This window comes from Haliaeetus leucocephalus, unplaced genomic scaffold (assembly GCF_000737465.1).
Source record: "Haliaeetus leucocephalus isolate CR32 unplaced genomic scaffold, Haliaeetus_leucocephalus-4.0 Scaffold240, whole genome shotgun sequence".
In the NCBI taxonomy this organism is placed as follows: Eukaryota; Metazoa; Chordata; class Aves; order Accipitriformes; family Accipitridae; genus Haliaeetus; species Haliaeetus leucocephalus.
Window position 1 is genome coordinate 9116908 of NW_010972676.1, and position 13213 is coordinate 9130120.

Here is a 13213-nt window from a genome sequence, read left to right on the forward strand (position 1 = left end):
AACAATACAAGTTGCAGTTCAGAACTTCTTTTTAACCAACCTTGCAGCTATAAAAAAGATCTGTATAATGATATAATGAACTGTTTTGCAATATTTGTACAATATAATTGAACAGTATCAATTGGTTTTAAAGAATTCAAGCAGCATGTATCAGTATTAAACTAAGAACCTGATTTGCCATGAAAAAACTTTCATAAGGCTAGCAGGAAAAAAAACTACAGTGACTTTTATTTGATAGGAAAATTAACATCAGACTCAACTCTCAAAGCTGAAAAAAGTATGTCTTGTACCACCATGCAAAACATTGATTACCAGGCTCTTAATGTTGTTTAAGAAAATTTATTTGAATATTTTAAATGGTCTTTAGCTCTTCCATGCTCTGGATTATCTAATTTTCTAGTGAATAAACATCTCAAATCTGACCAGTCTTAGACAGTTCATGGCATACATTATGAGCAGCAACATGACTGCTCATAATGTAAGCTGTTGTTATTAAATTAATTGTAACAAAATTTAGCATGCTGTAGTTCAGTTCTTTCTAAAACTGTAATTGGCCAATTTTGTCTAGCTCTGTTTCTTTGGTACTGTTTACTTGACAAACAAGTCCCATGGAAGGAGTCAATGGCAATGTTACGAACTTCTACAATACCTCTAATTAGGTAAGCAGCCAGAAACTTCAAACTGTTCCTGGAAACATTTTCCAGTTTGTGAATATTTTCCATATGTTGCCTGTTTTTGCTTTTATGTTTGTTTTACTTCAGAAACATTAAGTGTCACAGCATTTATAATGCCGCCTATGTATTGAGGATAGCTACCTTATTATGCAGTTGATACTTAAAAAAAAAATAAATAAATCCTTGAAGTAGAGAGTTGTTTCAGAAAAATATAATTTTTCTTCAGTTTTGCATGACAGAAATAGTAATTTTAATACACTGAATTAACTGAATTATTGTACCAGCATTTCAACAGTACTTGACTAGCAAGGTAAGAAATACAATCATTTTCTCATACTCAGTAACTAATCTTTTATCAGACAGAATACGTAGTAGGAAGGACTTTTACAAACCATTCATATTCTGATCAAATTCTCTTGTAGGACTAGTGTAAATCAGGAGTAACTGCACTGCAGTCAATGGAGTTTCACCAATGGGTAGTGGTGAAAAGTTAAAAGAGAAGCAAGGGTAAAGGCTCCTAGCATTGCTCCAATTTTAAGACTAGCAGGGTGCTGTTAATCACTGTATTTGTTAGTCCTAAAGTAAAAGACCTTAACTCATTTTAAAAGCATATTTCTAATAATTTATTGGCATTTTGGAGCACATTTGCTTTTCACTTAAGTACAGCTCAATGTGGTTGGTTCCATAAGAAAAACAGCTTCATACTGTCATACAATAGAAACAGGAAAACAAAAAAATTCAGAAAAAAACTTCTGGAATTTGTTCTACACTTGTGCTTCTTCTGTAGATTTTTCTCTTGGTTGTTTCTTTTGAATACAAGGTTGTATAAGTAAAAATATTATTCCCACCATGTATAGCAAGCCAGATATGTAAAAAGAAAAATCGTATTTATGTGTGATGTCATAGATCCAGCCTGCAAAATAAGGACAAAACATGTTTGTTACAAAGCTTGACAATAAGGTACATTGCATGGGAAAATACGAAAAATACTGCACATTTCTCTCATGACATTTCAGTCAAATCCATAGATGTTGTGTGGAAAAAAGAGGTGGTGATTGTCTCCTCCTCTAGATGCTACTACAAATGGAAACATAACATTAACAAAATCTCTTGTTCATTCACCAAAACCCAAAACCAGTGTAAAAACCTATCCCCTCATTTAAGTATCACGGAAGTCTTAAAATGGGACTCTAGCTATGTGCCATCCTAAGAAGCCAAGCAACCTTGTCTCTAACGCTGTACATTTTCCAAACAAGTTAAAACAGGTCTGACTTTAAAATGGACATTTGGGAATCCCAAACCAGTTAGTTCTTCCACCCTAGTATTGTCTTTGTAAAATGCCTGATATTGCAGGCTAGTTCAAATGCTGTGCTTTGTGCAAGCACACACATTCCCATTAGCTTTCTCAGACTCACATACCGATAAAAGACTTTTTAAGAGATACAATCTCAGTACCGCAATCACTCTCATTCCAACCTTAATTCCTTTGCAAAAATACATTAAAGTTAATTCAGAAAGGTTTGAGAGCCCAAAATAGCAAAATTCCCTCATGTCATGCTGGTTGCATTCGGATGTAACCCCAAGATCAGATGCTTTTTTGACATCAACTACTTGCATCCTATTTGCTTCGTTACTAATGACCAAATACAAAGACATGTTCAGCACAGACTGAGAGGTGCTGAAAGAATATATGGTAGAGTAAAACACTGCTGCTTTTCAAAGGGCACTGAATGAGCTTTCTTCTAAATTGTATCGGCTCACTCAGTGGTGGGGAGAGAAGGTGAGAGCGTTGTTGCTTTTCTGGGTTGCTTGTGCTGCTAATAGCTTCAGGTCAGCCTAGTGCCATCCCTGGCTGATCACAGCCATTACTCACAAGGTTTCTTGCTGCTTTCTTCTGATTTGCATCTCTGTAAAAGATAGCTGTAGTCTGGCTATAGTATTGACAATCAGTACCTAGATCTCTTCTGTACTTCCCCGCCTCTTTCTATGAGAAAATTTATAATAAATGTTTGTTTAAACCTAAGTAACTTTAGGGATAACATACATATACTTCTACTTCTGCTGTGGATGACAGCAAAGAGATCATGAGCAGTGCAGTCCCCAAAGTAGGTATTTCTGGCTGAAGGAAGGCAAAACTAAGTTAGTTAAAATCAACAGAGTGGTGACACCCAAACACACTTTATAGTTCTTGGGGGTAATACTATGATACAAACACCTGCCTACCCTGAAAATTATTCATCATTTTTTCATCTAGATAGAGGCATGAGTATATTAGTGCATATACTAAACAAAACACATAAAAATAGGTTACACCTTTCTCATTTTAAAAAAGTATATGATAATATTTTGAAGACACATACCATTGAAAGGATAGATTGTAATAGATTTGGGGTTATTTGCAAGGATTGTAATTTGTAGTGTGTGAATAGTGAGCTGGTACCCAGCAGATGGGATCTGTAAATTTGCACAATGTAAAGCTGGATGTTACGGTCCATCCTGGAGCAGCTGTAATTTTGTTAACTACATGTACTCATACCATAAGAAAGCTTAATAATATAACAAGTCACATGGTTATTATACAAATATCTGTTGGTTAGCAATTTGAACTTTTTACCTGCAAAGGGTGGTCCAAACAATGCAGATATTCCGTTGGCACAAATGATGATGCCATAGGCATTTGCAAGGTGTTTAGTTCCAACTAAATCTTCAGTCACAACAGGCATTAGAGAAAAATAGCCACTAGAAAATCCTATTAGAGCACAAACCACAGCCAGGCTAATGTATGTTTGCATTAGTGGCAAAGTAAGAATGCAGGTGACCAGGGTAAAGTTAGCCATGAGGAAGACATTCCATGTGCTGATGCATGGGAGATCAGAGATGATTCCAAGGATCACTTTACCAAAAATATGAACAATGGCTATAATGGATGTCAAAGGAAATATATTGTTCTGACTAGATAAGTTGTACTGCTTGACTATTTCTGGAAGATGAATAAAGGGAATGACAAAGCTGCTATAGGCAAACAAAGCCCAAATTATAAAGGCCACAAATACTCTATTGGTAAACAGTGATGCAGCTCCAAAGTAGCTGGAGTACCATATTGCAAAGCCCTTCCTGACTGTAACTGTCAGCTGGCTCACTGTCTTAAGAATGCGCAGTCCGTACATATTCCTTTCACTTCTAGATTTAACTCCAATTTCTATGTGCTGAACACTGTCAAGCACTTCTTCATTTGTTGCTGCTTCTTTTTTTTCTGGTTCTTCACCGAGGACTCCATTAGATTTTATAGTCTCTGCAGAGTGGGACAGAACTTTTGCCTGATTATCTTCACTATTACTTCTCACAACGTATCTTTCACTAACAATGTCTTTGTGAGAGAGTGGTCTCATAAGTGCCCCGCAAACACAAAGGTTCAGGGAGATGGCACCCTGGATGAACATGGCATTCCTCCACCCAAATTCGATGCAAAGGTACTTCAGTAAGGCAGTCATTAGGAAAGCTCCAAATCCTGTTCCCGTGGTACTGAGTCCCTGTGCAAGTGCTCTTCTCTTCTGAAAATATTGTCCTACCATGACCACTGCAGGCAGATAAACCATGCCACTTCCAATGCCTATGAAAATAAAACCTGAAATCAATCCGAACGTTTTGCCAACAAGATAAAAAGCAATGAAAAACAAATCAGTTTTATTCCCAACTTTTGCGCAAGCATAGTAGTAAAACCGAGAATAAATACTCAATTCTCATGTTAGCTTCCATTTCTGTCTTGTATTTTCCAAAATTTGCAATGCTCATTCCAGTGAGAATACAATACTGTTATTTAACTGCGGGAGAAACTGAAACACATGGAAAATAAAACCTTTAGTTCAGTTCAGCATGACCCCTCTGGGAAGTCCCAAACATCCCACCATAAATCAGTGACAGTTAATATGGGGACAAACATAAACAAAACCTATTTTAAAATACCTGCATTTGTAATACTTGCATCTGATTGTATCAGTGACCAGAGATTGCTTAGTGGGCCCATCTTGTTGCTTTTGCCTAAGTTCACCAGCAATGAAGATCCAGACTGAGTTTTTGTCCTTGCTTTGTAACTGTGGAGCCACAGTGACCATGAGATAAGTTTCAGGAGACAGCACGGGATGTTAGCCTGTTGGTGGGACCTTGGGTGGCTTCCAGGTTTCTCTTTGGGCACTCCAGGGGAGGGCCACACAGTAGCTGCACAGGCATATCCTTAAAAGGCAGATCTCTAATTTTGTAGAAAACCCCTCACTTGTTAAAAAACAGGGTATTAATGGTACAGTAGAAAGTGTTGAGAGATGTGCAAACACATCATTAAAGGTAGAAGTTGCCCAGTTTTTCTCACAGCAAATTCCTGACAGAGGGGATTTGGACCAGAAGAGGTATATGCAGAACATGCTTTCAAACTCACTGATTATAATTTAGAAGAGTGTTTTGGGCTTAAAAGTTTTCCTAAATAGCTGATAACATAGCTACGTGCAGCTACAGCATGACAGCTAGATCAGGGAAAGAGCAGTTATTCCATCAAAGCCTGAAAAAAAGCTCCTGAACATCACAGCAGTGTACCTGTTTCGCCTGTTAGAACTATTTATTTCTTTGCTATGCAAATACATGATCAGGGTTTTATTTTGCACAAGGTCTCCCTCCCCAAACCCAGCCACAAACTCGAAGGAAATCTCTCTGCCCCCCCAGAAGACTGCCTGCTTCCTCAGACACTGGCCTGCTGTTGACTGCTGTGAAAAAACAGCCTGGGCTTGTGCTTGCGTTAGCGTTTACTGCGCTTCCCTGCGCATCCCGAGAGGTAAGACGTTTTTAAAATTGTTTCATCTTATCTTTTCATTCTGTGGGCTACATAGCAAAACGCAGTCAAATTACATGCAAAAGCATGCCACCTCCACAGGTAAATACAGGGGCCAAAGGCCTCGCCACTCCTTTTCCTCACAGATTTGTCACCCTACACCGCAACGGCGGCGGCCGGGCCGCCTCTGCTCTCCTCCCCCGGCCCCCCGCGCGGGGCCTCAGGGGGCATTTTGCCCCCCAGCCCACGGGGACTCCCTGCTGCCACCAGCTCCAGGCGCCCACCCCGGGGCTCCCCAGGACAGTTGATGGGGGAGAAGTCTCCTCTGCCCCCCCCTCCACTGCTGCCGTGGAGAGGAGAGCCCGTGGAGCTGAGATGAAGCTATCGGCCAGTAGGTGAGGGGACAAGGCTGTGAGGAGCTGGGCGAGGGGAACCACGCTGAGGTGAGGGGCACTTTGGGAAAGAGGAGCTGAGGCGGCAGGGTGGTTGCGGCTGGGGGAACAAGGTTGGGATCGTAGGGACATACTGCGTGAGGGCATCTGGAAAGGCGGGTCACCAACGGGGAGAACAGGAGCCATCAGTAAGCTCGCAAGCCTTGCATGGAGGCCCAGAAGTGACCGCAGCAGGAGGCAGCCACCATAAGTGAACAGCAGTCTTATATCTAGCAGCCATGAGAACATGAAGGAAACTTCCCTGAGGCGGCAGTGAGTGAGGCAACTGTGAGCAAGGAGGGGGGGTGAGTGGACGGGGGCTGAGGCGATGGGTGAGTGAGGGGCTCATGAGTGCAGGCACGGTGCTTGAGGAGATGGTGAGCAAGGGCATCTCAGGCACCTCTACACCGGTTTTCTGGCCAGAATTACTCATGCAACAGCATCTCACTTCTTCACCTCATGTAAAAACTTACCTCGGATTTTTTCTGAAAATATGACTTTCATCCCTCTTTAAATTCTCTGCATAATCTCTGCCTTTTGGCTGATATTTTGTATATGCTCTTTCTGAAAAGCAGCAAGGGCTGAGAGAAAGAGTGTGTAGATTCCTGTCTGCTTGATTATATTCAATATATATGGAAACAGAAATTCCAAAAATGGTGGAACCCTGCCTGTAATTACTGTTTGTTGTTCAGGAATTTACATTACTGAAATCTATGGTATGGGTATGCTATTGAGGCTGGGATAGAGTTAATTTTCTCCATAATAGCTCATATGGTGCTATGTTTTGCATTTGTGACCCAAACACTGTTGATAACACAGGGACGTTTTAGCTGTTGCTGGACAGTACTTACACAGCATCAAGGGCTTTTCTGTTTCTCACATGGCCCCACCAGTGAGTGGGCTGAGGGTGCACAAGAAGCCGGGAGAGGACACAGTGGGACAAGTGACCCCAACTGACCAAAGGGACACCCCATACCATATGACATCTTGCTCAGCAATAAAACTGGGGGAAAGAAGGAGGAAGGGAACATATTCGGAGTTGTGGCATTTGTCTTCCACAGTAATAGTTACACATGATGAAGCCCTGCTTTCCTGGAAATGGCTAAACACCTGCCTGCCCATGGGAAGTAGTGAATGAATTCCTTGTTCTGCTTTGCTTGTGCATTTAGCTTTTGCTTTACGTATTAAACTCTTTATCTCACTTTTACCCTTCTGATTCTCTGCCCCATCCCACTGCACGAGAGTAAGCGAGCAGCTGTGTGAAGCTTAGCTGCCTACCAGCAGGAACCCACAATGCCCTTTAAAATGGGTTTTGAAGCAGTACATAGTTATCATAATCTGGTACTTCATTAATGTGAAGCAACTCCTGTAGAAAACATTTGCTGTTTCTTCCTGTGACAAAGAGAGGAGTTAGTTAGCTAGATATGTAATTCAACAGTGTTTTATCATCTTTCAATTCTACTCGTTAGAGTTTGGGTTACATTAATTCTTCTAACTGAAAATGTCCTGTAATACATTCACTTGGGAGAAAGTGATAAAAACACCATCTTCACATGGCAGACTTAAATGACAACAAAAGTCATTCGGCCCAATCCACAGAGTAAATAAGTAAGTTTTCTGAAAAGGTAACAGGCTGTAAAGAGTGAAGGAAAAGCTAGAATAACTTTACAGTCTAACTTCCCTGTTTACTCACAGAGGTAACCTTCAAAGGAATCAAAAATAACTGAAAGAACTTTCAAATGTTAGTACAGCTCTTACCGGCTGTCACTCCAAACGTAAGGAAGAGGTAGTGCACATTTGAGGCATAAGCACTCAGTATCCAACCTAGGGCATTCAATATCCCTCCAATTATAGCTGTCTTGCGGCACCCACACATGCTGATGAATAAACCAATGAAAGGACCTGTTAAAAACCATGAAAAAATGATGAATTATTTATTTAATTCTCTACACTCTGTAATATTTTTCACATGAAGATTCTTAATGTTTTAAACAAAATGTTAAACATCAGGCTACTCATGCAATTCAGTTTATTTTCTCATTACTGTTTAAAATTGTAGAAAGAAAAATTCAACCAACTGACCAAATACTTAGCACGTACCCACAGGACCTAAAATCAAAGTTGCCCCATGAAGAAGGGACAGTTTAAACAGAGTAAGAAACTGAAACCGTTGCTCTCAATACTAAAGCTGTGGGAGTGCAGGCCTTTTCCACAAGTAATTAGAAAGTAAACATTTTATTTTGTTTTCAGTGGAATATTTTAGGCAGACCTAAACACAACTTTTTCAATCTTAATTTAGGGAGACAGAAGTGTGTATGTACATATATACACAAACATACCCCTCCAGATATTATTTTGGGTTGATCCAATCACAACTTAAAAAATAAATTTTAGTTCAGCTGCCAAACTGAAATATAAACTGTCCAAATTCAACATTTTCTCCTCCCAGATAGATGACGGGGAGGACCAGAAGCTTCACAGATCATATGTTTTCCTAATTCTAGTGAGACTTTGAAGTCATAGGCATCCTTTCCTGCTCATGCTGTCTCCTGGAGTAATTGTCTTCTCTGTCATCTTCCCTGTTGTTCCCTTTCTCCCTCTAATTTGTAAAATTTGTCCTGGTGACTTTAAAAAGGCAGCTCAGGAGAACTTGGGCAGCTCTGCTAATAAAATGGAAAACTGTAAGAAAATACTTGAGGGATGAGTGGCAAACATATTCTAAAAATTTATGTAGTTTTGAAATAAATTATGGAACATACCTACAATAAGTGTAATGCCCATGCTGAGGGAGCTAACCCATGCTGTTAAGCCACGACTTTGGTTAAACTCTTCAAGCCATTCCATGTTGAGTATTCCAAGGGCCATTTGGGACCCCATGATAAGTATGTGCACAAGGAAAGAGGAAAGTACAATCATCCAAGCCCATCCTCCATCGATGTTTGAATTAGGCTTAACTGGCTTACTTCCCACTTTTGAGTCATCTCCAAAATCGTATCCAATATCCTCTCGACTAGCATACATTTTCTCCACAGTATTCTGAAACAAATGCAGTAAATACCTTTAAAATACATACAAAATGATCAGATTCTGTAGTTTGGTTATAGTGAATAGCATAAATCACTACCGTATTTCACCACTGTGGTTTAGTGCAGTTGTAAAGTGAATACTGGGTTTTCATTGTTCAAATCTAAGATGCTTAGAAAATTCTCTAATTAAGGTATTTCTTATTATCATGGCTGTCTATGCAGGAGTATTTACAGGTTGACAGTAGGCTGCATTATTTCCATTACTATATACTTTACTTACTTGTAGGTGGCTGAGAGCACTCACTCTTCATGGGTTGACTGTGGTCACAAAATAGACTGGTCTCTCCCTGTATATTCCTTCTCTGTATCACCTTCTGCTGTCCCCGTAAGATTATGTGCCTTTGTGTTCAAGTTGATAAAGCTTGGAATAAAAAACAAGGAAATCCTGAAGAGGCAGGCAGATGAAGTTACTGTATCTTTTCAGAGGAAACCAGTTCTGAGATGTGTTTCTTCCTTAGCAGTGGAAGAACAAGAGTGAAGACAGAGAAAGATAAAGATTTAAGGTTCTTGATTTTCAAAATGCTTTGCTTACATAAATTACAAGGGGCTTGTTACTACCTCTCTGGCAAGCTTTTTATTAGAGTCAGCTTGACAAAGTTCGCTATTATGCTTTCAGTTTCCATAGTATTAATCCATATAATCCTACTAAAACCAAATAATTCTTCCAAATTCATGTCAATGCCTATCAGAATCAAACTGAGGGGCAGAGTTATCTGCATAGGTGTATGTAGGATAGCTTAATTTGAATACTTTGATTTCTTCCATTGTTACTGTAAGTGATTGCAACACAATGTGGAAATAATTTCAAAACCATTTTTAATTGATTAACAGGCAAGGTGCAGAACCCAGTCTTCCCTCCATCTGATTTCTGCTGCAACATACTGAAATGTTACCCAACGGTGGAGCACCACATAGGTTTCCATGGAGACTAGAAATGTAATGATACAAATTACCAGAGATGGTAATTTTTTGTCTTCTCTTCTTCTCTGGAGAAATAAAAAGAGCCATCAGCTTCACAACAGTCAAAAGAGAGAAGAAAGTTATCAAAAATTGTTTAAAAAAGCTCCTTATGTATTCTGTGAGCCCTCAGAAGGTGTGCCTCAGGGCTAGGTCCTCACTACTGAAAACAGGCAGTCAATGGAGTAATTCGGATTTGGTACTAACTGAAAAATTGGGCTGTTGTCTTTAAATACATGAGTATATTTTGCTTCTTAAGTTACTACCTTTCCAAACTATTTTACTTTTTTTGTTATTGCTAGATAAACATACAGAGAAGGCCTTGAAGTATTTCATACTAATACATAGATGGAGTTTGAGCTAATTGGTCAAAGCTACCGTTTCTTTCGCAGACAACAGTGAAAACCTGCTGATATATGTAACCTCTGCAGACTGGCTGCTGGGTAATTTACCTTTGTAGTTAAGTGCCACATATCCCTTACTTGCAGTACAGGTAATTATGTGTAACTAAGGGCAGCTTGAACATGTAGGTTCCTCCAAGAGCACAATGATTTGCCTCATACATTGAACTGGAGCTAAAATATGTTGTACTCCTGATATCAAATTTTTCGTAGACGGATACTCTTTACAGACTAAGTTGTCACTAGTCCTAACTTGGCCATGGAAGGTATTGGTGAGACAGTGAGGATGAACTGTGCACATTGAATACTTGCCGCACGAGCAGATAAGCTGGGACCAACTGATGAGTCCATACCTGGGTGCCAGTGGAAACACATACTGAAATGACTTACTGGCTTTTTCTTTCCAAATCAAGAGGCAGAGAGAAGGGGGATTATGCTTAGAGGTCTTTCTAGAGGTCCTGCAGGGTGTTTGAGGCAGGAAGGGTAGCAGGGGAACAAGTCAGAGCCATGAGATGGTGCAGACTTTTTCTTGAACATAAGAGGACAGCCTGGGACAGCCTTAGTTAAATTTATACTTCATCCTTCCTGTACAGAGGGTAGGTCTTAAAGATGACATCTCAACTCTCTCCTGTTAGTGTACTTGGAGCTAGATTCCCCCATTGATGTAATTTATATGACTACTTATGGAGGATTCAGCCCACTCACAAGAGAGAGAAATACTAACTGCATAAAGGTAATAAAGATAGTGAATAATCATGCTAATGGGAAATTATCAGAAGTAGCAGTATGAAGGAAAATTGCAAGCTGTTAAGCATGCTCTGTATAAGATTAATGAAAATGTATGATGGATCTTACAGTATGTCTTAGATAATGGAATACAAAATTATGCAACTGAAGATTCAGAGTCAGGATTAAATGTGGAGCCTCACCTTTCTCTTTCATGCTTTTGACTGTTTTTGTGTGCACATGAATGCTGACACTGGATACAGAAATTTTCTTCTTTGGACAGGAAACAGATACATATTTTATATATCTTAAATTATTTAAAGCAGAAATAATTGACATTGAGGTGCAAAGATAAGACACTCGTTTTTGCAATCTTACTGACAGAACGGGCTCAGATTGAGTAGATGCAAGTTAATGCCATGCTTGCATCAACACCCACAAATCTTCAGAAAATGCATGTATTTTCCCTTTGAACAAGATTCTTCCTTATTATTATTACCTTTATGCTATTAACTTTCCACTAACATCACAAGTTCAGAGTGAATAAAAGCAGGGACGGTCATTTCCAATAATTGCACAAACTCTCAGGCTCTGGATAAAGCAAGGACGGGGTCTCTGGATCCTCTCCCCACTACTGTCTTATCGCCCCATGGCCTATTGGCACCCAGGAGAAATGCACTTACCTGCCCTCAGCCTTCTTCCCACACCACCACACTGCCAAGAACACAGTATCACGGAAGGCAGAGAAGCCCAGGGGGCTCTTTGCCATTGTGAAATCCTAGAGAAACTGCAATGAAAATGACAGCAGCTGATTTGGGAAGCCAGCCCTATTTCCCCAATGAGCAAGGTAGTAAAGACCCACTCACAGTAACAAGCGTTTCAATGCAGCCCCTCATAAGGGATCACACTTAAAGGCAGAATTAAGCTGGATTCTTGTTTGGTCAGCTGGAGAAGAACTAGATTTTTTTTTTAGAAAAGCTTTTTATATTGTATGCACACACAGCATGCAGAGCTCTTAGAAAACTGGCCCAAACATTAGTGCCCGCAAAGATGCGGAGCTTTTTTGAAAAATCTGAGTCATGAGCTATTTTAGGGACAAATGCAGGTGCTGTAATAAGACCAAAGTTAGCAGCAAAACACCCAAGTTCCCTGTACCATCAGTGGAGCTATGGCTCTCTAGCTTGTAGTTGAACTGGAGCATCGAAAAACATCTGGTCTTGATATAAAAAGTCTGTATGATGAGTAATTTACATATACTTGGGTAACCTCTTCCAGTACCTGATTGCCCTAGTGTTAAAAAGTATAGAATAAAATAGTGCTTTAAAGGCACTTCCAATGGCTAACTCATAAACACATTATAAATAGTAATGAGTTTTGATTCACAGTATTCCCAGTAGACATGCCACACGTAATTATTTCTCTTTTGAAGACATACAGAAAAAACATTGTTAAAAACAGAGTTTATTTTGGGTGCCATAAGTTTTGGCAGTCTAACTTGAGCTTGCTAATACGCAAAGTACTTCAGTTGTTGATGACTTCACTGGAGATGTGGATACTAGCCACTTCTGCAGATCAGAGCCACAGCACGTTAACTGTGCATGCCCAGCAAGGAAGAGCAAATCGGGGAAATTAAACCTTTACAAGGCTAACTGCCAGGGTTACAAGTGTGCATGAAGTTGCACACTCGGGTTGCTGCCCTTCTGCCTGCGGGGGGCTGTTTCCCAGGCCCTGCTCAGAAGACCTCTCCGGGAGACCCCTCGGTGGCTGTTCTGCCTCAGTGTGACCCACGAGTGGTCCCACGTCCCCGGGGACGGCGGGAATAGGCTCAGGTAGTAAACATTCTTCTCCCCTTGGTGCCAAGGGAATGGGCAGTTTGCATCAGGGGCTGTACCTCTCTACTCGGTAAACGGTTACAGGCAGCTACAGGAGCAGCCCGACGGGCAGGGGATATACTCCCCCCCCCAACCCCAAGATAATAAATTTGGGAGCTTTACATGTTACGCCTTCCCCAGCATTCAAGTTGAGCTCATCTACGCCAAACGCTGCTCCGACGGGGAGCGCTGCCGTCCCCCGAGCCCCGGGCTGCCACGGGGCCGCCGCTTGTCGCAGAGCCGCGGCGCAG

General features: G+C 40.6%; 1 protein-coding gene across 2 annotated transcripts; it reads right to left on the reverse strand.

Annotated features, from left to right (window-relative positions):
• Positions 1–906: 906 nt before the first annotated feature.
• SLC16A14 (solute carrier family 16, member 14) lies at positions 907–11878 on the reverse strand. Of its 2 annotated transcripts, XM_010568325.1 has the most exons (6): positions 11775–11878; positions 9228–9368; positions 8681–8957; positions 7680–7823; positions 3289–4284; positions 907–1587 (listed from the first exon to the last, which is right to left on the reverse strand). In XM_010568325.1, exons 3-6 carry the CDS (start codon positions 8940–8942, stop codon positions 1439–1441), a joined length of 1551 nt encoding a protein of 516 aa, XP_010566627.1. In that variant the 5' UTR covers positions 8943–8957; positions 9228–9368; positions 11775–11878; the 3' UTR covers positions 907–1438. The 2 variants fall into 2 exon arrangements, with proteins under 2 accessions (XP_010566627.1, XP_010566628.1); XM_010568326.1 differs by lacking the exons at positions 9228–9368; positions 11775–11878 and having other exon boundaries at positions 3289–3991; positions 4037–4284; positions 8681–8942.
• Positions 11879–13213: the final 1335 nt, after the last annotated feature.